The following is a 26,237-nucleotide window of genomic DNA, read 5'->3' as shown; positions in this document are numbered from 1 at the left end:
AAGGCTACCCGTTCCATTAGTAATTAAGGATATGTTAATTTAAAACATAATGAAATACCATATCATTACACACACACCAGACTGACACAATTTTTAAACCAAGCAAGAATATAGAGCTAATGGAAGGGGGAGGGGGGCTGCCCTGGAGGAGCCAGAGGATTTGCCCCAGGCTCCCATCTCTCCCACACCTGGCTTGCTGACAGCCTTTGCTGCCCCCACCCCGTGACGGGACACACATTTCCCAGTTTGCTTACAGGAGGCTGGCGAGTTAGGGTCAGCTGGTAGCGGTCAGGTGGCCCCCGCACCCCCTCCACCGCACCCCGCCCGCCTCCCAGGAGCAGAAAGACCTGTAACCTCCGTCCTGCGAACCTGGGGCAGCAGAGGCCGCCCCAGGATAGGCCTCAGGGGAGATGAAAGCAAGTTCACCTGCTGGGGGAGGCAGCACCCCTCCTCACCGCTGCCCCCTGACCACACCGCGCCTGACTACAAGTAGCCCACTGAGATGGAAACAAGTGTCCTGCGAACCTGGGGCAGTGGTGGGGAGAGGAGCGCTGCTCCTGGCGAACTGGTCGGTTTACCCCCGTCTCCCCCACGGCATGGCCTGGGGGCTTCTGCTGCCCCAGGCACGTCCCTAGGTCAGCCTGCTCCCAAGAGGCGGCCGCGGTGAGGCTGGAGGCAGCGGCGGCACTAGAGAATTAGGGTTCTGCCTATGCGAGCCTGCGGACTTGCTTCAGACTCCCCCGCGGCCTGTCCAGGCCTCCGTCTCTGCTGTCCCAGGTGCGCGAGACTCCGGTTACAAGTCAGCCTGCTCCAGGAAGGCGGGCGCTGTCTGTCGGGGCGGGGGTGGCAGTGGCGGCGGGATTGGGGCTGCCCGTGCTAGCGCGGAGATCTGCTTCCATTTCTTGCTGCCGCCCCGGCACGCTACCGCACCTCGCCGGCCTCCCAGCTGACTAACCTGTAACCTGCGTTCTGCGAACCTGGGACAACAAAGTCCGCCCCCAGGACAGGACGCGGGGAGATGGGAGGAAATCGAAAGGCTCCCATCCCAGGAGCACACTCCTCTCACCGCCCCCCCCCACCCTGACAGCAACGCGTCGGCCTCCCAGGAGCAGGCTGACCGGGAAACCTGCACCCCGCGTACATGGGGAAGCAAAGGCCACCCCAAGCCGTGGGGAAATAGGGAACAGATTCAGGGGCTCGCACAGGGCACCTCGTCCCACCGCGGCCGCTGCCGCAGACCCGTAACCGCACCGCCTCCCGGGAGCAGGCCACGACCTGAGGGCCGATTGGAGGTGTTCCGGGAATGTCCAGCGGCTTTCCACCTCCCGGGAGTGTCCTGCTTTCCCAAACCACAATATAAACAATACCGCACGCGGGATTCAGGGACTACTAACGGGGGGAGGGGGGCGCCCGCCTCAGGGTCCTGAAAGGCCCCGCGGCCTGGGCCTCACCCAGGCCCAACTGCGAAGCCCAGGCCTCACCCGCCGGCACCACGACCTGCACGCCTCCACCAGCGCCCTCTTACCTGCCCGGCGGCGGCAGCAGAGGCGGCGGTAAGCGGCGGCCCAGTCCCCAAGCTTCCTTCTTCCTCGGGAGCTGGCCCAGAAGAACCCAGCTCCCACTCGGCTTCCACAAGCTCTGGGTGGGCTCCCGCGTCCGCGCCTGTGCGTCTGTGCGTCCGCGCAGGCGCGCTGCTCCTCCTCAAGCCGGCAGCCCGCACCCTCCGGCTGGGGCTCCTGCTGTGTAGGACCTGGCGAGTCAGGCCAAGCGGGGCCAGAAGGGGCGGGTCTCCACCCCCAATGCCCCCACTCCAGCACCGACCAGGTCCTGGAAGTCAGCCAAAACCACCACCCGCCCCGGGTCGGACTACACCACACAACCCCACTCCCCCTGCTCGCCTCCCCTCCCCCGTTACTGTCCCCTCAACCCCTAGCCAGGCCCAGTCTCCCATCATACCCCCAAGACAGGGCTCCTCCTCACACCGAGCTCCCTGTCCCCACTCTCCACCCTGCTAGGTACTAAGCTTGGCCCCCACACCCCAAGCTAACCCCTCATGCCTCACCAAAGGACCCCCAACACCCCGAAATGGTCCATCCGAACTGGACCCTGAGCTGGGTCAATTCCACCCAGACCGGCCCCTTACTCCTCACCGCGGGATCCCCCCACTCTCCAAGTCCACCCCTACCCGGAGCTGACCGCCTACTCACCTCTCACCCCCAGGTGGGCCAGGGAAGTCCGGGCTCGGGTCACTATAGGACGGCCCCCAGCGGGGATCCGGTACAGCTGGTGTCAGAGACTACAGGGCTCCACTGGCCTGGCTGGAGGCGGTTCCAATTTCGGGGCGCCCTGACCCTGGCGCCCTGTGCCTCGTCTGAGCTGGCGGGTCAGGGTGGTCCCTGGTTGCCCATCACTGGCCTGTGAGCTTTGGGTGGTTGATGGCCCAGATGGTGATCAGGACCCGTAGGCCAGAGGCACTGGGCACACGGACCTGCAGGGGGTGGGGGCGGAGTGCGGCTGAGCCCAGGGGGAATAGACAGGAGGTGGGCCTTGTGCACGAGGCTCTGGGACAGAGGAAAAAGGGATGGTAGATTTAAAAGTGTCCATATTAGGAGCCCACAGCTGAACCTGCCACACTGGTCCCTTGCATCGGAGAGACTGTTGACTGGCCAGTGAGACTTCCCCTGCCCTCCTCCCCTCTATATAGTTTACAAGCAATTGAAAGGACTTTGACAAGTCGTTTTAACCACCTATAATTGTTACTTTGTGGGAGATCAGGTCCAAGTTACGTGGACCTGGCAGGGCTCCTGCCCAAACCCCAGCCTGGGGCAGAGGAGGACCCACCCAGACACATCCTCTTACCAAAAGTCACTGTAATAGAAAAGAACAAACCAGGCTCCATATTAGATCTCTTCCTTTTCCTTTAACCCTGTGCCCTGTTTTCTAGGCTTAGTCTTGCCAGCTCTGCACCTTCTGTAAAACAATGTTGCCTTTAGCCTGAAATAGGAGAGCCTATTCTTGGGGCTCTGACCTTTAAGGATGTTAACACTTCTGCACTCCTATAAAGGTAACAAGTTGCAGAATAGAAGACAACCTTTGTTTTTTTGGTGGTTTTACAGGGGCCCCCTGACCTGACCCACGTGGACAGCTGCAAAGGATTCCCAGAACAAAGAAATCCTACACCAACAAGTTTGCACCAACCAACCACACCCCTTCTCCTTTTCAGTAGAAAAACATCCTGACTTGGGGAAGTCAGCGGGAAACGACACCCATCCACCACCACCAAATGGTACTCATCTCAAATCAACTGAACTTGTGAATTGTACCTTAGAGGACAAAAGGGATGATTAAATTAAGGGCCAACAGAGGATCTTCTTATCCTGGATTATCTGAGTGACCATAAATGCAATTATATGTATCCTTATAAAAGTAAAGCAGTTTTGAGGGAGCTGAAGAAAAGATGATGTGAAGAAAAAAGATGGACATGGGAGTGATATGGCCACAGAGGCTACAGAGGAACAGAGAAGTAAGGAGCCAAATATTTGGAAGAAATCAATCTTATCTAAAACTGTTTAAAGGAGACTAATAAAAAGGTTTTATGCTCTCTAAAAGCAAGTGATAGACATATGTTAAATTAAGTCAAGATGATTCCATTAAAATGAAAACCAAAGTAAACAATAATTAAATCAGATTTGCATTAGTAAGTAAAGTAGCAGGCAATAAATTGTAGAAAATTCAAATATGAAGCCAAAAAAATAAGAAAACAGGAAAACTATGAAACAAATCAAATAATTTAAAAGTTGTATTTAGTAATTACAGAAGCAGCTGACCCATAGGTTTTTTAAAAAACTATAAAGAAATATTATAAAATAGAAGCTTTCTAAAGTAAGTCTGAGTTTGAAAATCAATGTTAAACATGTATTTGGAAAAACAGCTAAAAAGATACCCATACTGGATATACTCTGGTAAAAATTTTATTTTAAAACTCTGAAATCACGTATTACACACATCCATGTTTAAAAACAACAGATTATCTTCAGGAACAAAAATCTATATATTTAAAACATTTCCACTATATCAAATGTCAAAAGAGAACAACTTTTAAGAGCACTGAGAAATAGAAAATCCTATGCTCAATTCACTTGTATTCCTTATTTGAATGTAAAAGCCAGATTTTTCTCAAATAAATATTTAAAAATATACAATCCTTTTAAACTTCTAGGACTTCTTGTCAATTTTTTGTCTTAATTCACCTATGTTTCTCATACTAAGTGGTATCAAGGCTAAGATTTTTCAGAGAAAATTCTGATCATATCCCTGTTAAACTCTCTCAAAGCCTTCCAATCCTTCTCAGGATAAGACCTTGAACAGTGCATTCAATCTACTGCATATCCTGGTCCCTGCCTCTCTAGCCACCTTCCCCGCACTGGGGTCACTGGGTTGGTTCCGCCCCCTTTTTTCTAAGTACCCTTATATTCACCTCTCTAATGCCTTACTCCCTCCGCCCTGAGAGTGCTTCTCCATTCTTTACAGTTCTATGCTGGTTTAATCATATTTTTATATAATTTCATATATGTTCAGCTATATAAATTTTAAGGCTTTCCACTATATTCTAGTATCAGTAAGGTTAGTCGCCTCCCCATCACATTTAATACTTGTTTAGAATATTTATGTTTGCATAAACTTAAGTGAAATTTTATTAAAATCAAAGCACCACAAAATATTTTAGTTGGTTTCATAGTCAGCATATCGAATTAACCAGTATTACATGAACTAACTAACGGGGGTGGGGGAGGCACCAGGAAATACTGCGGCAGCCCGTATTCGCCTCAGGGTCCTGAAAGGCCCCGCGACACGAGCCTCACGCACCGGTTCCCCGACCTGCACGCCTCCAACAGCGCCCCCTTACCTGCCAGGAGGTGAAGACGGTAGCGGGGGCTAGGGCAAGCGGCGGCCCGGTCCCCAGGCCGCCTTTTCCCTCAGGAGCTGGACCAGGAGCGCCAGGCTCCCGTCCGGCTTCCACTAGCTCTGGGTGGGCTCCCGCGTCTGTGCGTCCGCACATGCGCGCCCCTCCTCCTACCTCCAAAAGCGCGGACCCTAGGCCTGGGGCTCCTGCTGCATAGGAGCCTGCGGAGTTGCTTCGAACTCCCCCGCAGCCTATCCGGGCCTCCGTCTCTGCTGCACAAGGTCCGCGGGACTCGGGTTACAGGACAGCCTGGCCCAGGAAGGCGGGCGCTGTGCTGTGGGCGACTGGGGTAGTGTGCGGCGGCGGCGGCGGCGGCGGCGGCGGCGGCGGGATTGGGGCTGCCCCGTGCTAGCGGGAGGATATGCCTCCATTTCACGCTCTCCCTGCCGCCGCCTCGGTACACTGCGCGCAGCCCGCCCGCCTCCCAGAAGCACACTGACTCCTATCATGCGTCCTGGGCACCTGGAGCAGGAAAGGCCGCCCCCAGGACAGGGCGCGGGGGAGACGGGAGCAAATCCACAGGCTCCCAGGAGCACAACCCTCTCCACACTACTGCAGCTAAGGCTGCAGCTGCAAATCCCGCCAGCGCACCATGACAGCACCGCGGCCACCTCCCAGGAACAGGCTCACAGAGAGAGGTGCACCACGCGGGCATGCGGAAACAAAATCCACCCCAAGCCGCGGGGGAATACCCAGCAAATTCAGGGCCACCATGGGGCAGACCGTACCACCGCGACGACGCCTCGTCCCCGCGACCGCACGGCACCGCACCCGCCTCCTGGGAGCAGGACAGAACCCGAGGGCCAGCAGGAGGTGTTCCGGGACCGTCCAGCGCCTTCCCACCTGCCAAGGGTGCCCTGCTTTCCAGCCCGAATAGACATGGCAGCGCAGAATCGGGGTACAAAGACTACTAACGGGGGTGGGGGGCACCATGAAATACCACGGCAGCCCGCATCCGCCTCAGGGTCCTGAAAGGCCCCGCGACCAGGGCCTCACCCACGCCTAACTGCACAGCCTAGGCCTCACCCGCCGACTCCCCGACCTGCACGCCTCCAACACCGCCCCCTTACCTGCCCAGCGGCGGCGGCCGCTGAGGTTCTACGGCAAGTGGCGGCCCGGTCCCCAGGCCGCTTTCTTCCCAAGGAGCTGGAACAGGAGCGCCGGGCTCCCGTCCGGCTCCCACTAGCTCTGGGTGGGCTCCCGCGTCTGCGCGCCCACGAATGCGCGCCCCTCCTCCACCCGCCGGAAACGCGGACCCTAGGCCTGGGGCTCCGGCTGTTGCTTCCAACTCGCCCGCAGCCTACCCGGGCCTCCGTCTCTGCTGCCCCATGTACGAGGGACTCCTGTTACAGGACAGCCTGGAACAGGAAGGCGGGCGCTGTGCTGTCGGGACGGGGGCGGCGGCGGCGGGGTTGGGGCTGCCCCGTGCTACCGAGGGGATTTGCTTCCATTTCTCGCTGTCACTGCCGCCACCCCCACACACTACCGCACCGCGCCCGCCTCCCAGGAGCTGACTGACCTGTAAGCTGCGTCCCCCGAACATGGGGCAGCAGAGTCCGTCCCCAGGACAGGGACAGGGGAGATGGCAGCATATCCACAGGCTCCCAGGAGCACACCCCTCTCTGCTGCTGCCGCTAATGCTGCCGCTGCAAATGCCGCCCGCGCACCCTGACAGCACCGCGGCCGCCTCCCAGCAACAGGCTTACAGGGAGAGCTGCACCTCGTGAACATGCAGAAGCAAAGGCCACCCCAAGCCGCGGGGGAATCCGAACAAATTCAGGGCTCCCACGGGTCAGCCCATCCCACCGCGACCGACGCCAAGGCCACGCGAACGCAACGCACCCGCCTCCGGGGAGCGGGACATAAACGGAGGACCAGCAGGAGGTGTTCCTGGACCGTCTAGCGCCTTCCCACCTGCCGAGGGTGCACTGCTTTCGCAGCACGAATACAAACGGCAGCTAGACTCGGGTTCACACAGTACTAACGGGGGGGTGGGGCGGCACCACTAAATACAGTGGCGGCCCGCACCCGCCTCATGGTTCTGAAAGGCCCCGCGACCCGGGCCTCACCCACGCCTAACTGCACAGCCCAGGCCTCACCCGCCGGCTTCACGACCTGCACTCCTCCAACACCGCCCCCTTACCTGCCCGGCTGCGGCGGTGGCACGGGGGCTACGGCAAGCGGCGGTCCGGTCCCCAAGCCGCCTTCTTCCTCAGGAGCTGGCCCAGGACCGCCGGGCTCCCGTCCGCCTCCCACTAGCTCTGGGTGTGCTCCCGCGTCTGCGCGCCCACGAATGCACGCCCCTCCTCCACCCGCCGGAAACGCGGACCCTAGGCCTGGGGCTCCGGCTGCACAGGAGCCTGCGGAATTGGTTCAAACTCCCCCGCAGCCTATCCGGGCCTCCGTCTCTGCTGACCCAGGGACGCGGGACTCCTGTTACAGGACAGCCTGGACCAGGAAGGCGGGCGCTGTGCTGTCGGGACGGGGGCGGCGGCGGCGGGATTGGGGCTGCCCTGTGCTACCGAGGGGATTTGCTTCCATTTCTCGCTGTCACTGCCGCCACCCCCACACACTACCGCACCGCGCCCGCCTCCCAGGAGCTGACTGACCTGTAAGCTGCGTCCCCCGAACATGGGGCAGCAGAGTCCGCCCCCAGGACAGGGACGGGGGAGATGGCAGCATATCCACAGGCTCCCAGGAGCACACCCCTCTCCCCGCTGCTGCTGCCGCTAATGCTGCCGCTGCCCCCGCACCCTGAAAGCAATGTATCGGTCCCCCAGGTGCAGGCTGACCAGGAAACCTGCACCCCGCGTACATCGGGAAGCAAAGGCCACCCCAACCCGTGGGGTAATAGGGAACAGATTCAGGGGCTCGCACGGGGCAGCCCGTCCCGCCGAGGCCCCGCGACCGCACCGCACCCGCCTCCCTGGAACAGACCATGACCTAAGGGCCGGTTGCAGGTGTTCCAGGGCTGTCCGGCGGCTTTCCCCTCCTGGGGGTGCCATGCTTTGCCAAACCGAATACAAAAAGTAGCGCAGACACGGGGTTCAGGGACTACTAACGGGGGGGGGGGGGGGGCGCCCGCCTCAGGGTCCTGAAAGGTCCCGCAGCCCGGGCCTCACCCACGCCCAACTGCGCAGCCCAGGCCTCACCCGCCGACTCCCCGACCTGCACGGCTCCACCAGCGCCCCCTTACCTGCCCGGCGGCGGCGGCCGCTGAGGGTTCCACGGCAAGTGGCGGCCCGGTCCCCAGGCCGCCTTCTTCCTCAGGAGCTGGCCCCGGAGCGCCGGGCTCCCGTCTGGCTGCCGGTAGCTCTGGGTGGGTTCCCGCATCTGTGCGTCCGCCCATGCGCGCCCCTCCACTTCCAGCCGGTAGCGCAGATCCTTTGTCTTGGGCTCCTGCTGCCTAGGAGCCTGCGGAGTTGCTTCAAACTCCCCCGCAGCCTATCCAGGCCTCCGTCTCTGATGCCCCAGGTTCGCGGCACTCGGATTACACGTCAGCCTGCTCCAGGAATGGGGGCGGTGTTCTACGGTGTCCTGACGCGGGTGGGGGGGTCGGCGGCCGAGGGATTAGGGCTGCCCTGTGCTAGCTCGGTGACCTGCTTCCTTTTCTAGCTGTCGCTGCCGCCGCCCCCGCACACTGAGCAAGAATCATCTATGAATGCTAAATCCAAGAGTAAAGTTTGGATAAAGAGAAGCATATATGCATGTTCTTAACATCTCGTTACCTGTTTGTTAAACACGCAAGGATTCAGAGAGGGAAAAATAGTTCTTTATGTATGGTTGAGATACCACAACACTGACTAGCAATCAAAATTAGTATTACCAGTGAGGGCTCACTCTTACTTACGAGCGTCTCTTCAAAAGCGATCTCCTGACAAGGACAAGACCTTGATACTACTTATGTCCTAATCCAGAAAGGACTGCATCATCTAAATCCTGCCATGAGAAAACAACAAACGACACTGAGAAGCATTCTATTAAATAAACAGGCCTCTAGTTTAAAAAAAAAAAAAAGAAAAACAAATTACCACCATGAAAGACTGAGGAAGTGTTTTATACTAAAGGAAATAAAGAGGTATCACTAAGTGCATAAAGTGATCCGAGACTGGATCTTGTGTTAAAAGGAAAAAAAATGCTATAAGGGTATTATTGTTACAACTGACAACAGATATATTGGTTAAGGACTGGTGCAGAAGCTACATTTCCTGAATTTGATGGCTGTGCTGTGGCTATGCAGACACTATCTTTGTTCTTAAAAACTACATACTGTACTGAAATATTGCAGGTTAAAGGAGCATGGCATATGTAACATTCTGTCAAGTGATTCAGAAAAAATAATGCTAAAATATGTGGGGGGGGGGAGACACAAAGGGAGAAGGATAGAATTAAAAAATAAAGGAAAAATAGCAGAAAGTTAAAAATTAAACCAGATGAAAGGAATATGAAAGTAATTTCTACTCTTTTCTTAATAACTTTTCTCTAACTTGAAATTATTTCAAAATAGAAAGTTTAAAAAAACTCAGCAATTGCTTATGAAAAAATACATTCTGGTGATAGAAGTCAGATCAGAGGTTGCCTGTGGTCGTGGTTAATTGAAAAATGTGTTAATTAACACAGGGGATGTGGTTAATTAGAAAAGAGGCCTGTTCTGCGAAATGGAAGCATTCCATATTTTGACTGCTATTTGAAAACACAGAGTCAGAATCCACTCAACTGTAGACCTAAAACCTGTGAATTTCATTAAATTTAAGTATACCTAAGTTTTTTAAAAAGCCAAAAAGGAAACAAGGGTTGGGATGATGAGAAAATTAATGATCAAAATTCGTAATCATAAGATTATCTAAAAATGAATTTGAGATTTTGAATTTATTCTGCCTATGTGAACTTAGAAACCCTAAACCAAGGACTTAATTTTGTAAATCCTCCCTAGAAGATTTTACCCACTACTTAGGTCTCTTAAGATTCCCAGAGACTAAGATTACCTAATTATTAAAATTTTTGATATACCAGATATTGACACATTATAAACTGACTATAACTCCATAAAATGTTTTTTTAATTAGCAAATACATTGGGAAATAAAGCATCATAAACAATAACAAAAATCAAAATTAGCCTCCAGTGGATTTCAGATATGTAAAATAATAATGTTCTAAATATTTACAGAAATAAAAAGTGTAATTAAAACATGTCAAGAAACAAGATACCATCAACACAACCAGGCAGACAGAAATTGGATATTCTAGGACTTAAAATTACACTCTCTGACCTTAAGAACAGAAAATAAAATGTTCCTATTCTCCAATTTCAAGAAAGAAAAGGACTGACTGTTCTTTGACATTAGTCAACCAATCTCTAAACTATTCTTTGAAATTCAGCAAATCCTTAAACACTCCTGCTTTTTTAGGTCTGCAGACTTCCCCTAAACCAGATACAACTAACTGCTTTGTTTAGAGAGCCCATGTCTAACAAGTAGAGTCCGCCCTTGCTTAGCAAGTAATACATTCAACTTCTGTATTTCAGACATTTTGCATGGGTTTTGGTTTCAAGTATTTTGAGTGATGGTCTCTACCTTAAGAGAAGTCAACAGATTAATTTAACATCAAAAGAAAGTATTAGAAAATAATACTCAACTTATAAACAAAAACCTTCAACTGAAGCACAGAAATTTTTAAAAATGAGAAAATACAGAAAAGAAGATGAGACATATGGCACACTAAGAAGAGGTCTAACATTGTAACTGGAGGCAAAGAGGATTAAGAAAGGCCAAAAATAGTATCTCAGGAGATAACAACTGAGAATTATCTAGAACTAATGAGTGAAATCAACCAAGACTCAGAAGTATAAATGCAAAGCAAACCACACTTAAGCATATTATAGTCACATTTTGAACAGCTGAACAAAGAGAAAACCTTAAAAACAGCAAGGGGGCGGGAAATGTGTAACGACACCAAAAATATTAACTACCTAGCAATAAATATAACGATATATGTGAAAGAACTAAACATTGAAAACTTCAAAACCTTCTTGAAAAAGAAATTAAATAAGGGGAGGAATAATTTAGATGAAAGTAAACGGAGAGCAATTAAAGTAATGGAAGGACAATGCACATTCATGGATTAAAATACTCTAAGTTGTAAAGACATCCATTCTCCCCAAACTGATTTATAGATACAAAACAATCCCATTCACAATTCCAGCTACTCTTTTTGTGAAAACTGATAAAGGAATTCTACAATTCATAGGAAATGCAATGAGCCAACAACACCCAAGGCAATTTTGAAAAAAGAACGAAGCTGGAAGGTGAATGTTATCATATACTAAAATATCTATTGTAAAGTTACAGTAATTAGGAAGTGCTGGGGGGAAGATACAGCTCAGAGGAAAAGTGTGTGCTGAGCATGTGCAAGGTCCTGGGTTCAACCCCCAGTACCTCTATTAGAATAAATAAATAAATAAATAAATAAGTAAAGCGAATCACCTTCCTCCCCCACTCCCCCCAAAAAAGAAAACAGAAAACCTATTTTAAAAAAGAAGTACTGACACAAAGGCTGGGAAACCGGCAAATAGAACAAAGAATCTACAACTACACTACCCTATATGGTACTGACTAAGCACACATGGCTATTTAAATTTGAATAGATTAAAATCAGTTACAATTAAAAATTCAGTCCTTAGCAGCACTAGCCACATTTCAAGGTCTCAGGAGCCTCGAGTAGCTAACAACTACTGAATTGAACAATACATACATGAACTTTTCCATCATGGCAGAAAGTACTATTAGACAATACTTGTCTAGACAGATACACACAAAAGTACTTGATTTATGACAAAGGTGATACTCTAGTGCAGTGAGGTAAAAGCTGGTCTTTTCAATAAATTGTGATGGATTAAATGTCCATATACAAAAATACACAAATAAATAAATAACCAATTGGTCCACCATCACCCCTACATCATACCATATACAAAAATTAATTCCAAAGTAAATAATTCTTAAAACAAGAGATGAATTATAGAAAGATGAATCCTTTTATAATTAATCCTTTCATAGATGTGTATTTTCATATTATAGTAGATCTAATAAGGAAAAATTGTACTTTAAAAACAATAAAATGTAAATGCATTAACTCCAAATTTAAAAGTTACCTCAATATTGTTAAGAGATATTTTTAAATATTAAAGTAACTTCTTTTATCCCTTGAGTCCACTGTATAAACTATGCCTGATTTAGCAACTTCCTCATCAGTTTCCACAGATATAATTTCAATATTTTACCACAGAAAAAATTCATGTATCTGTAAATTCACTGAACTCAGCAAGGAAAAAAACCGAATTAGCAGTCCATCACCTTAACCACTCAGCCATCTCATCCATAAAAGAAGCCCAATTAAATCTAATAACACTTTGTATTTAGATTGAACTTTTCATCAGTTTATATATAATTTCACTTCCTTTTTAAAACAAATTTACTTTCTTCCTCCATTACTTGCAAACTGATAAAACTTCAGCCTCCCTTATCCCCAAAATGTGATCAGCCTCTGTGTCCAATGTTGAAGGGTATCAGGGATTCAGCAAGTGTCTTTTAATGACAAACAGGAACTGCCCGCCTCAAGGTACTGAAAAGCAACGCGACCAGGGCCTCACCCACGCCCAAATGCACAACCCATGCCACACACGCCGGCTTCTCGACCTCCACGCCTCCACAAGCGCCCACTTACATGAACAGCGACGACAACGGCGCCGGGGGCTTCGGCAAGCGGCGGCACGGTCCCCAGGCCGCTTTCTTCCCAAGGAGCTGGAACAGGAGCGCCGGGCTCCCGTCCGGCTCCCACTAGCTCTGGGTGGGCTCCCGCGTCTGTGCGTCCGCACATGCGCGCCCCTCCTCCTACCTCCAAAAGCGCGGACCCTAGGCCTGGGGCTCCTGCTGCATAGGAGCCTGCGGAGTTGCTTCGAACTCCCCCGCAGCCTATCCGGGCCTCCGTCTCTGCTGCACAAGGTCCGCGGGACTCGGGTTACAGGACAGCCTGGCCCACAAGGCGGGCGCTGTGCTGTGGGCGACTGGGGTAGTGTGCGGCGGCGGCGGCGGCGGCGGTGGAGGCGGCGGCGGCGGCGGCGGCGGTGGAGGCGGCGGCGGCGGCGGCGGCGGCGGGATTGGGGCTGCCCCGTGCTAGCGGGAGGATATGCCTCCATTTCACGCTCTCCCTGCCGCCGCCTCGGTACACTGCGCGCAGCCCGCCCGCCTCCCAGAAGCACACTGACTCCTATCATGCGTCCTGGGCACCTGGAGCAGGAAAGGCCGCCCCCAGGACAGGGCGCGGGGGAGACGGGAGCAAATCCACAGGCTCCCAGGAGCACAACCCTCTCCACACTACTGCAGCTAAGGCTGCAGCTGCAAATCCCGCCAGCGCACCATGACAGCACCGCGGCCACCTCCCAGGAACAGGCTCACAGAGAGAGGTGCACCACGCGGGCATGCGGAAACAAAATCCACCCCAAGCCGCGGGGGAATACCCAGCAAATTCAGGGCCACCATGGGGCAGACCGTACCACCGCGACGACGCCTCGTCCCCGCGACCGCACGGCACCGCACCCGCCTCCTGGGAGCAGGACAGAACCCGAGGGCCAGCAGGAGGTGTTCCGGGACCGTCCAGCGCCTTCCCACCTGCCAAGGGTGCCCTGCTTTCCAGCCCGAATAGACATGGCAGCGCAGAATCGGGGTACAAAGACTACTAACGGGGGTGGGGGGCACCATGAAATACCACGGCAGCCCGCATCCGCCTCAGGGTCCTGAAAGGCCCCGCGACCAGGGCCTCACCCACGCCTAACTGCACAGCCTAGGCCTCACCCGCCGACTCCCCGACCTGCACGCCTCCAACACCGCCCCCTTACCTGCCCAGCGGCGGCGGCCGCTGAGGTTCTACGGCAAGTGGCGGCCCGGTCCCCAGGCCGCTTTCTTCCCAAGGAGCTGGAACAGGAGCGCCGGGCTCCCGTCCGGCTCCCACTAGCTCTGGGTGGGCTCCCGCGTCTGCGCGCCCACGAATGCGCGCCCCTCCTCCACCCGCCGGAAACGCGGACCCTAGGCCTGGGGCTCCGGCTGCACAGGAGCCTACGGAGTTGCTTCCAACTCGCCCGCAGCCTACCCGGGCCTCCGTCTCTGCTGCCCCATGTACGAGGGACTCCTGTTACAGGACAGCCTGGAACAGGAAGGCGGGCGCTGTGCTGTCGGGACGGGGGCGGCGGCGGCGGGGTTGGGGCTGCCCCGTGCTACCGAGGGGATTTGCTTCCATTTCTCGCTGTCACTGCCGCCACCCCCACACACTACCGCACCGCGCCCGCCTCCCAGGAGCTGACTGACCTGTAAGCTGCGTCCCCCGAACATGGGGCAGCAGAGTCCGTCCCCAGGACAGGGACAGGGGAGATGGCAGCATATCCACAGGCTCCCAGGAGCACACCCCTCTCTGCTGCTGCCGCTAATGCTGCCGCTGCAAATGCCGCCCGCGCACCCTGACAGCACCGCGGCCGCCTCCCAGCAACAGGCTTACAGGGAGAGCTGCACCTCGTGAACATGCAGAAGCAAAGGCCACCCCAAGCCGCGGGGGAATCCGAACAAATTCAGGGCTCCCACGGGTCAGCCCATCCCACCGCGACCGACGCCAAGGCCACGCGAACGCAACGCACCCGCCTCCGGGGAGCGGGACATAAACGGAGGACCAGCAGGAGGTGTTCCTGGACCGTCTAGCGCCTTCCCACCTGCCGAGGGTGCACTGCTTTCGCAGCACGAATACAAACGGCAGCTAGACTCGGGTTCACACAGTACTAACGGGGGGGTGGGGCGGCACCACTAAATACAGTGGCGGCCCGCACCCGCCTCATGGTTCTGAAAGGCCCCGCGACCCGGGCCTCACCCACGCCTAACTGCACAGCCCAGGCCTCACCCGCCGGCTTCACGACCTGCACTCCTCCAACACCGCCCCCTTACCTGCCCGGCTGCGGCGGTGGCACGGGGGCTACGGCAAGCGGCGGTCCGGTCCCCAAGCCGCCTTCTTCCTCAGGAGCTGGCCCAGGACCGCCGGGCTCCCGTCCGCCTCCCACTAGCTCTGGGTGTGCTCCCGCGTCTGCGCGCCCACGAATGCACGCCCCTCCTCCACCCGCCGGAAACGCGGACCCTAGGCCTGGGGCTCCGGCTGCACAGGAGCCTGCGGAATTGGTTCAAACTCCCCCGCAGCCTATCCGGGCCTCCGTCTCTGCTGACCCAGGGACGCGGGACTCCTGTTACAGGACAGCCTGGACCAGGAAGGCGGGCGCTGTGCTGTCGGGACGGGGGCGGCGGCGGCGGGATTGGGGCTGCCCTGTGCTACCGAGGGGATTTGCTTCCATTTCTCGCTGTCACTGCCGCCACCCCCACACACTACCGCACCGCGCCCGCCTCCCAGGAGCTGACTGACCTGTAAGCTGCGTCCCCCGAACATGGGGCAGCAGAGTCCGCCCCCAGGACAGGGACGGGGGAGATGGCAGCATATCCACAGGCTCCCAGGAGCACACCCCTCTCCCCGCTGCTGCTGCCGCTAATGCTGCCGCTGCCCCCGCACCCTGAAAGCAATGTATCGGTCCCCCAGGTGCAGGCTGACCAGGAAACCTGCACCCCGCGTACATCGGGAAGCAAAGGCCACCCCAACCCGTGGGGTAATAGGGAACAGATTCAGGGGCTCGCACGGGGCAGCCCGTCCCGCCGAGGCCCCGCGACCGCACCGCACCCGCCTCCCTGGAACAGACCATGACCTAAGGGCCGGTTGCAGGTGTTCCAGGGCTGTCCGGCGGCTTTCCCCTCCTGGGGGTGCCATGCTTTGCCAAACCGAATACAAAAAGTAGCGCAGACACGGGGTTCAGGGACTACTAACGGGGGGGGGGGGGGGCGCCCGCCTCAGGGTCCTGAAAGGTCCCGCAGCCCGGGCCTCACCCACGCCCAACTGCGCAGCCCAGGCCTCACCCGCCGACTCCCCGACCTGCACGGCTCCACCAGCGCCCCCTTACCTGCCCGGCGGCGGCGGCCGCTGAGGGTTCCACGGCAAGTGGCGGCCCGGTCCCCAGGCCGCCTTCTTCCTCAGGAGCTGGCCCCGGAGCGCCGGGCTCCCGTCTGGCTGCCGGTAGCTCTGGGTGGGTTCCCGCATCTGTGCGTCCGCCCATGCGCGCCCCTCCACTTCCAGCCGGTAGCGCAGATCCTTTGTCTTGGGCTCCTGCTGCCTAGGAGCCTGCGGAGTTGCTTCAAACTCCCCCGCAGCCTATCCAGGCCTCCGTCTCTGATGCCCCAGGTTCGCGGCACTCGGATTACACGTCAGCCTGCTCCAGGAATGGGGGCGGTGTTCTACGGTGTCCTGACGCGGGTGGGGGGGTCGGCGGCCGAGGGATTAGGGCTGCCCTGTGCTAGCTCGGTGACCTGCTTCCTTTTCTAGCTGTCGCTGCCGCCGCCCCCGCACACTGAGCAAGAATCATCTATGAATGCTAAATCCAAGAGTAAAGTTTGGATAAAGAGAAGCATATATGCATGTTCTTAACATCTCGTTACCTGTTTGTTAAACACGCAAGGATTCAGAGAGGGAAAAATAGTTCTTTATGTATGGTTGAGATACCACAACACTGACTAGCAATCAAAATTAGTATTACCAGTGAGGGCTCACTCTTACTTACGAGCGTCTCTTCAAAAGCGATCTCCTGACAAGGACAAGACCTTGATACTACTTATGTCCTAATCCAGAAAGGACTGCATCATCTAAATCCTGCCATGAGAAAACAACAAACGACACTGAGAAGCATTCTATTAAATAAACAGGCCTCTAGTTTAAAAAAAAAAAAAAGAAAAACAAATTACCACCATGAAAGACTGAGGAAGTGTTTTATACTAAAGGAAATAAAGAGGTATCACTAAGTGCATAAAGTGATCCGAGACTGGATCTTGTGTTAAAAGGAAAAAAAATGCTATAAGGGTATTATTGTTACAACTGACAACAGATATATTGGTTAAGGACTGGTGCAGAAGCTACATTTCCTGAATTTGATGGCTGTGCTGTGGCTATGCAGACACTATCTTTGTTCTTAAAAACTACATACTGTACTGAAATATTGCAGGTTAAAGGAGCATGGCATATGTAACATTCTGTCAAGTGATTCAGAAAAAATAATGCTAAAATATGTGGGGGGGGGGAGACACAAAGGGAGAAGGATAGAATTAAAAAATAAAGGAAAAATAGCAGAAAGTTAAAAATTAAACCAGATGAAAGGAATATGAAAGTAATTTCTACTCTTTTCTTAATAACTTTTCTCTAACTTGAAATTATTTCAAAATAGAAAGTTTAAAAAAACTCAGCAATTGCTTATGAAAAAATACATTCTGGTGATAGAAGTCAGATCAGAGGTTGCCTGTGGTCGTGGTTAATTGAAAAATGTGTTAATTAACACAGGGGATGTGGTTAATTAGAAAAGAGGCCTGTTCTGCGAAATGGAAGCATTCCATATTTTGACTGCTATTTGAAAACACAGAGTCAGAATCCACTCAACTGTAGACCTAAAACCTGTGAATTTCATTAAATTTAAGTATACCTAAGTTTTTTAAAAAGCCAAAAAGGAAACAAGGGTTGGGATGATGAGAAAATTAATGATCAAAATTCGTAATCATAAGATTATCTAAAAATGAATTTGAGATTTTGAATTTATTCTGCCTATGTGAACTTAGAAACCCTAAACCAAGGACTTAATTTTGTAAATCCTCCCTAGAAGATTTTACCCACTACTTAGGTCTCTTAAGATTCCCAGAGACTAAGATTACCTAATTATTAAAATTTTTGATATACCAGATATTGACACATTATAAACTGACTATAACTCCATAAAATGTTTTTTTAATTAGCAAATACATTGGGAAATAAAGCATCATAAACAATAACAAAAATCAAAATTAGCCTCCAGTGGATTTCAGATATGTAAAATAATAATGTTCTAAATATTTACAGAAATAAAAAGTGTAATTAAAACATGTCAAGAAACAAGATACCATCAACACAACCAGGCAGACAGAAATTGGATATTCTAGGACTTAAAATTACACTCTCTGACCTTAAGAACAGAAAATAAAATGTTCCTATTCTCCAATTTCAAGAAAGAAAAGGACTGACTGTTCTTTGACATTAGTCAACCAATCTCTAAACTATTCTTTGAAATTCAGCAAATCCTTAAACACTCCTGCTTTTTTAGGTCTGCAGACTTCCCCTAAACCAGATACAACTAACTGCTTTGTTTAGAGAGCCCATGTCTAACAAGTAGAGTCCGCCCTTGCTTAGCAAGTAATACATTCAACTTCTGTATTTCAGACATTTTGCATGGGTTTTGGTTTCAAGTATTTTGAGTGATGGTCTCTACCTTAAGAGAAGTCAACAGATTAATTTAACATCAAAAGAAAGTATTAGAAAATAATACTCAACTTATAAACAAAAACCTTCAACTGAAGCACAGAAATTTTTAAAAATGAGAAAATACAGAAAAGAAGATGAGACATATGGCACACTAAGAAGAGGTCTAACATTGTAACTGGAGGCAAAGAGGATTAAGAAAGGCCAAAAATAGTATCTCAGGAGATAACAACTGAGAATTATCTAGAACTAATGAGTGAAATCAACCCAGACTCAGAAGTATAAATGCAAAGCAAACCACACTTAAGCATATTATAGTCACATTTTGAACAGCTGAACAAAGAGAAAACCTTAAAAACAGCAAGGGGGCGGGAAATGTGTAACGACACCAAAAATATTAACTACCTAGCAATAAATATAACGATATATGTGAAAGAACTAAACATTGAAAACTTCAAAACCTTCTTGAAAAAGAAATTAAATAAGGGGAGGAATAATTTAGATGAAAGTAAACGGAGAGCAATTAAAGTAATGGAAGGACAATGCACATTCATGGATTAAAATACTCTAAGTTGTAAAGACATCCATTCTCCCCAAACTGATTTATAGATACAAAACAATCCCATTCACAATTCCAGCTACTCTTTTTGTGAAAACTGATAAAGGAATTCTACAATTCATAGGAAATGCAATGAGCCAACAACACCCAAGGCAATTTTGAAAAAAGAACGAAGCTGGAAGGTGAATGTTATCATATACTAAAATATCTATTGTAAAGTTACAGTAATTAGGAAGTGCTGGGGGGAAGATACAGCTCAGAGGAAAAGTGTGTGCTGAGCATGTGCAAGGTCCTGGGTTCAACCCCCAGTACCTCTATTAGAATAAATAAATAAATAAATAAATAAGTAAAGCGAATCACCTTCCTCCCCCACTCCCCCCAAAAAAGAAAACAGAAAACCTATTTTAAAAAAGAAGTACTGACACAAAGGCTGGGAAACAGGCAAATAGAACAAAGAATCTACAACTACACTACCCTATATGGTACTGACTAAGCACACATGGCTATTTAAATTTGAATAGATTAAAATCAGTTACAATTAAAAATTCAGTCCTTAGCAGCACTAGCCACATTTCAAGGTCTCAGGAGCCTCGAGTAGCTAACAACTACTGAATTGAACAATACATACATGAACTTTTCCATCATGGCAGAAAGTACTATTAGACAATACTTGTCTAGACAGATACACACAAAAGTACTTGATTTATGACAAAGGTGATACTCTAGTGCAGTGAGGTAAAAGCTGGTCTTTTCAATAAATTGTGATGGATTAAATGTCCATATACAAAAATACACAAATAAATAAATAACCAATTGGTCCACCATCACCCCTACATCATACCATATACAAAAATTAATTCCAAAGTAAATAATTCTTAAAACAAGAGATGAATTATAGAAAGATGAATCCTTTTATAATTAATCCTTTCATAGATGTGTATTTTCATATTATAGTAGATCTAATAAGGAAAAATTGTACTTTAAAAACAATAAAATGTAAATGCATTAACTCCAAATTTAAAAGTTACCTCAATATTGTTAAGAGATATTTTTAAATATTAAAGTAACTTCTTTTATCCCTTGAGTCCACTGTATAAACTATGCCTGATTTAGCAACTTCCTCATCAGTTTCCACAGATATAATTTCAATATTTTACCACAGAAAAAATTCATGTATCTGTAAATTCACTGAACTCAGCAAGGAAAAAAACCGAATTAGCAGTCCATCACCTTAACCACTCAGCCATCTCATCCATAAAAGAAGCCCAATTAAATCTAATAACACTTTGTATTTAGATTGAACTTTTCATCAGTTTATATATAATTTCACTTCCTTTTTAAAACAAATTTACTTTCTTCCTCCATTACTTGCAAACTGATAAAACTTCAGCCTCCCTTATCCCCAAAATGTGATCAGCCTCTGTGTCCAATGTTGAAGGGTATCAGGGATTCAGCAAGTGTCTTTTAATGACAAACAGGAACTGCCCGCCTCAAGGTACTGAAAAGCAACGCGACCAGGGCCTCACCCACGCCCAAATGCACAACCCATGCCACACACGCCGGCTTCTCGACCTCCACGCCTCCACAAGCGCCCACTTACATGAACAGCGACGACAACGGCGCCGGGGGCTTCGGCAAGCGGCGGCACGGTCCCCAGGCCGCTTTCTTCCCAAGGAGCTGGAACAGGAGCGCCGGGCTCCCGTCCGGCTCCCACTAGCTCTGGGTGGGCTCCCGCGTCTGTGCGTCCGCACATGCGCGCCCCTCCTCCTACCTCCAAAAGCGCGGACCCTAGGCCTGGGGCTCCTGCTGCATAGGAGCCTGCGGAGTTGCTTCGAACTCCCCCGCAGCCTATCCGGGCCTCCGTCTCTGCTGCACAAGGTCCGCGGGACTCGGGTTACAGGACAGCCTGGCCCACAAGGCGGGCGCTGTGCTGTGGGCGACTGGGGTAGTGTGCGGCGGCGGCGGCGGCGGCGGTGGAGGCGGCGGCGGCGGCGGCGGCGGTGGAGGCGGCGGCGGCGGCGGCGGCGGCGGGATTGGGGCTGCCCCGTGCTAGCGGGAGGATATGCCTCCATTTCACGCTCTCCCTGCCGCCGCCTCGGTACACTGCGCGCAGCCCGCCCGCCTCCCAGAAGCACACTGACTCCTATCATGCGTCCTGGGCACCTGGAGCAGGAAAGGCCGCCCCCAGGACAGGGCGCGGGGGAGACGGGAGCAAATCCACAGGCTCCCAGGAGCACAACCCTCTCCACACTACTGCAGCTAAGGCTGCAGCTGCAAATCCCGCCAGCGCACCATGACAGCACCGCGGCCACCTCCCAGGAACAGGCTCACAGAGAGAGGTGCACCACGCGGGCATGCGGAAACAAAATCCACCCCAAGCCGCGGGGGAATACCCAGCAAATTCAGGGCCACCATGGGGCAGACCGTACCACCGCGACGACGCCTCGTCCCCGCGACCGCACGGCACCGCACCCGCCTCCTGGGAGCAGGACAGAACCCGAGGGCCAGCAGGAGGTGTTCCGGGACCGTCCAGCGCCTTCCCACCTGCCAAGGGTGCCCTGCTTTCCAGCCCGAATAGACATGGCAGCGCAGAATCGGGGTACAAAGACTACTAACGGGGGTGGGGGGCACCATGAAATACCACGGCAGCCCGCATCCGCCTCAGGGTCCTGAAAGGCCCCGCGACCAGGGCCTCACCCACGCCTAACTGCACAGCCTAGGCCTCACCCGCCGACTCCCCGACCTGCACGCCTCCAACACCGCCCCCTTACCTGCCCAGCGGCGGCGGCCGCTGAGGTTCTACGGCAAGTGGCGGCCCGGTCCCCAGGCCGCTTTCTTCCCAAGGAGCTGGAACAGGAGCGCCGGGCTCCCGTCCGGCTCCCACTAGCTCTGGGTGGGCTCCCGCGTCTGCGCGCCCACGAATGCGCGCCCCTCCTCCACCCGCCGGAAACGCGGACCCTAGGCCTGGGGCTCCGGCTGCACAGGAGCCTACGGAGTTGCTTCCAACTCGCCCGCAGCCTACCCGGGCCTCCGTCTCTGCTGCCCCATGTACGAGGGACTCCTGTTACAGGACAGCCTGGAACAGGAAGGCGGGCGCTGTGCTGTCGGGACGGGGGCGGCGGCGGCGGGGTTGGGGCTGCCCCGTGCTACCGAGGGGATTTGCTTCCATTTCTCGCTGTCACTGCCGCCACCCCCACACACTACCGCACCGCGCCCGCCTCCCAGGAGCTGACTGACCTGTAAGCTGCGTCCCCCGAACATGGGGCAGCAGAGTCCGTCCCCAGGACAGGGACAGGGGAGATGGCAGCATATCCACAGGCTCCCAGGAGCACACCCCTCTCTGCTGCTGCCGCTAATGCTGCCGCTGCAAATGCCGCCCGCGCACCCTGACAGCACCGCGGCCGCCTCCCAGCAACAGGCTTACAGGGAGAGCTGCACCTCGTGAACATGCAGAAGCAAAGGCCACCCCAAGCCGCGGGGGAATCCGAACAAATTCAGGGCTCCCACGGGTCAGCCCATCCCACCGCGACCGACGCCAAGGCCACGCGAACGCAACGCACCCGCCTCCGGGGAGCGGGACATAAACGGAGGACCAGCAGGAGGTGTTCCTGGACCGTCTAGCGCCTTCCCACCTGCCGAGGGTGCACTGCTTTCGCAGCACGAATACAAACGGCAGCTAGACTCGGGTTCACACAGTACTAACGGGGGGGTGGGGCGGCACCACTAAATACAGTGGCGGCCCGCACCCGCCTCATGGTTCTGAAAGGCCCCGCGACCCGGGCCTCACCCACGCCTAACTGCACAGCCCAGGCCTCACCCGCCGGCTTCACGACCTGCACTCCTCCAACACCGCCCCCTTACCTGCCCGGCTGCGGCGGTGGCACGGGGGCTACGGCAAGCGGCGGTCCGGTCCCCAAGCCGCCTTCTTCCTCAGGAGCTGGCCCAGGACCGCCGGGCTCCCGTCCGCCTCCCACTAGCTCTGGGTGTGCTCCCGCGTCTGCGCGCCCACGAATGCACGCCCCTCCTCCACCCGCCGGAAACGCGGACCCTAGGCCTGGGGCTCCGGCTGCACAGGAGCCTGCGGAATTGGTTCAAACTCCCCCGCAGCCTATCCGGGCCTCCGTCTCTGCTGACCCAGGGACGCGGGACTCCTGTTACAGGACAGCCTGGACCAGGAAGGCGGGCGCTGTGCTGTCGGGACGGGGGCGGCGGCGGCGGGATTGGGGCTGCCCTGTGCTACCGAGGGGATTTGCTTCCATTTCTCGCTGTCACTGCCGCCACCCCCACACACTACCGCACCGCGCCCGCCTCCCAGGAGCTGACTGACCTGTAAGCTGCGTCCCCCGAACATGGGGCAGCAGAGTCCGCCCCCAGGACAGGGACGGGGGAGATGGCAGCATATCCACAGGCTCCCAGGAGCACACCCCTCTCCCCGCTGCTGCTGCCGCTAATGCTGCCGCTGCCCCCGCACCCTGAAAGCAATGTATCGGTCCCCCAGGTGCAGGCTGACCAGGAAACCTGCACCCCGCGTACATCGGGAAGCAAAGGCCACCCCAACCCGTGGGGTAATAGGGAACAGATTCAGGGGCTCGCACGGGGCAGCCCGTCCCGCCGAGGCCCCGCGACCGCACCGCACCCGCCTCCCTGGAACAGACCATGACCTAAGGGCCGGTTGCAGGTGTTCCAGGGCTGTCCGGCGGCTTTCCCCTCCTGGGGGTGCCATGCTTTGCCAAACCGAATACAAAAAGTAGCGCAGACACGGGGTTCAGGGACTACTAACGGGGGGGGGGGGGGGGCGCCCGCCTCAGGGTCCTGAAAGGTCCCGCAGCCCGGGCCTCACCCACGCCCAACTGCGCAGCCCAGGCCTCACCCGCCGACTCCCCGACCTGCACGGCTCCACCAGCGCCCCCTTACCTGCCCGGCGGCGGCGGCCGCTGAGGGTTCCACGGCAAGTGGCGGCCCGGTCCCCAGGCCGCCTTCTTCCTCAGGAGCTGGCCCCGGAGCGCCGGGCTCCCGTCTGGCTGCCGGTAGCTCTGGGTGGGTTCCCGCATCTGTGCGTCCGCCCATGCGCGCCCCTCCACTTCCAGCCGGTAGCGCAGATCCTTTGTCTTGGGCTCCTGCTGCCTAGGAGCCTGCGGAGTTGCTTCAAACTCCCCCGCAGCCTATCCAGGCCTCCGTCTCTGATGCCCCAGGTTCGCGGCACTCGGATTACACGTCAGCCTGCTCCAGGAATGGGGGCGGTGTTCTACGGTGTCCTGACGCGGGTGGGGGGGTCGGCGGCCGAGGGATTAGGGCTGCCCTGTGCTAGCTCGGTGACCTGCTTCCTTTTCTAGCTGTCGCTGCCGCCGCCCCCGCACACTGAGCAAGAATCATCTATGAATGCTAAATCCAAGAGTAAAGTTTGGATAAAGAGAAGCATATATGCATGTTCTTAACATCTCGTTACCTGTTTGTTAAACACGCAAGGATTCAGAGAGGGAAAAATAGTTCTTTATGTATGGTTGAGATACCACAACACTGACTAGCAATCAAAATTAGTATTACCAGTGAGGGCTCACTCTTACTTACGAGCGTCTCTTCAAAAGCGATCTCCTGACAAGGACAAGACCTTGATACTACTTATGTCCTAATCCAGAAAGGACTGCATCATCTAAATCCTGCCATGAGAAAACAACAAACGACACTGAGAAGCATTCTATTAAATAAACAGGCCTCTAGTTTAAAAAAAAAAAAAAGAAAAACAAATTACCACCATGAAAGACTGAGGAAGTGTTTTATACTAAAGGAAATAAAGAGGTATCACTAAGTGCATAAAGTGATCCGAGACTGGATCTTGTGTTAAAAGGAAAAAAAATGCTATAAGGGTATTATTGTTACAACTGACAACAGATATATTGGTTAAGGACTGGTGCAGAAGCTACATTTCCTGAATTTGATGGCTGTGCTGTGGCTATGCAGACACTATCTTTGTTCTTAAAAACTACATACTGTACTGAAATATTGCAGGTTAAAGGAGCATGGCATATGTAACATTCTGTCAAGTGATTCAGAAAAAATAATGCTAAAATATGTGGGGGGGGGGAGACACAAAGGGAGAAGGATAGAATTAAAAAATAAAGGAAAAATAGCAGAAAGTTAAAAATTAAACCAGATGAAAGGAATATGAAAGTAATTTCTACTCTTTTCTTAATAACTTTTCTCTAACTTGAAATTATTTCAAAATAGAAAGTTTAAAAAAACTCAGCAATTGCTTATGAAAAAATACATTCTGGTGATAGAAGTCAGATCAGAGGTTGCCTGTGGTCGTGGTTAATTGAAAAATGTGTTAATTAACACAGGGGATGTGGTTAATTAGAAAAGAGGCCTGTTCTGCGAAATGGAAGCATTCCATATTTTGACTGCTATTTGAAAACACAGAGTCAGAATCCACTCAACTGTAGACCTAAAACCTGTGAATTTCATTAAATTTAAGTATACCTAAGTTTTTTAAAAAGCCAAAAAGGAAACAAGGGTTGGGATGATGAGAAAATTAATGATCAAAATTCGTAATCATAAGATTATCTAAAAATGAATTTGAGATTTTGAATTTATTCTGCCTATGTGAACTTAGAAACCCTAAACCAAGGACTTAATTTTGTAAATCCTCCCTAGAAGATTTTACCCACTACTTAGGTCTCTTAAGATTCCCAGAGACTAAGATTACCTAATTATTAAAATTTTTGATATACCAGATATTGACACATTATAAACTGACTATAACTCCATAAAATGTTTTTTTAATTAGCAAATACATTGGGAAATAAAGCATCATAAACAATAACAAAAATCAAAATTAGCCTCCAGTGGATTTCAGATATGTAAAATAATAATGTTCTAAATATTTACAGAAATAAAAAGTGTAATTAAAACATGTCAAGAAACAAGATACCATCAACACAACCAGGCAGACAGAAATTGGATATTCTAGGACTTAAAATTACACTCTCTGACCTTAAGAACAGAAAATAAAATGTTCCTATTCTCCAATTTCAAGAAAGAAAAGGACTGACTGTTCTTTGACATTAGTCAACCAATCTCTAAACTATTCTTTGAAATTCAGCAAATCCTTAAACACTCCTGCTTTTTTAGGTCTGCAGACTTCCCCTAAACCAGATACAACTAACTGCTTTGTTTAGAGAGCCCATGTCTAACAAGTAGAGTCCGCCCTTGCTTAGCAAGTAATACATTCAACTTCTGTATTTCAGACATTTTGCATGGGTTTTGGTTTCAAGTATTTTGAGTGATGGTCTCTACCTTAAGAGAAGTCAAC

At 52.1% G+C, this 26,237-nt stretch overlaps 1 protein-coding gene across 2 annotated transcripts in view; it reads right to left on the bottom strand.

The window, feature by feature from the left end:
* Positions 1-26,237, bottom strand: part of LOC140688980 (uncharacterized) — a 125,888-nt gene that overhangs the window by 11,263 nt on the left and 88,388 nt on the right. Inside the window, exon 1 of one of the 2 annotated variants that reach the window (XM_072948971.1) lies at positions 8,160-8,438. The exons of the other annotated variant lie outside the window; for it this stretch is intronic. Within the exon in view, the coding sequence (XP_072805072.1) occupies positions 8,160-8,312 (153 nt within the window). The 5' untranslated portion in view covers positions 8,313-8,438. Of the gene's footprint in view, positions 1-8,159; positions 8,439-26,237 lie in introns of those variants that run through there. 2 annotated transcript variants of the gene reach the window in all.

Source organism: Vicugna pacos, chromosome 24 (genome assembly GCF_048564905.1).
Source record: "Vicugna pacos chromosome 24, VicPac4, whole genome shotgun sequence".
Classification (NCBI taxonomy): Eukaryota; Metazoa; Chordata; class Mammalia; order Artiodactyla; family Camelidae; genus Vicugna; species Vicugna pacos.
The sequence above is the reverse complement of the archived record's forward strand: the minus strand, read 5'-3'. Positions and strand labels throughout refer to the sequence as shown.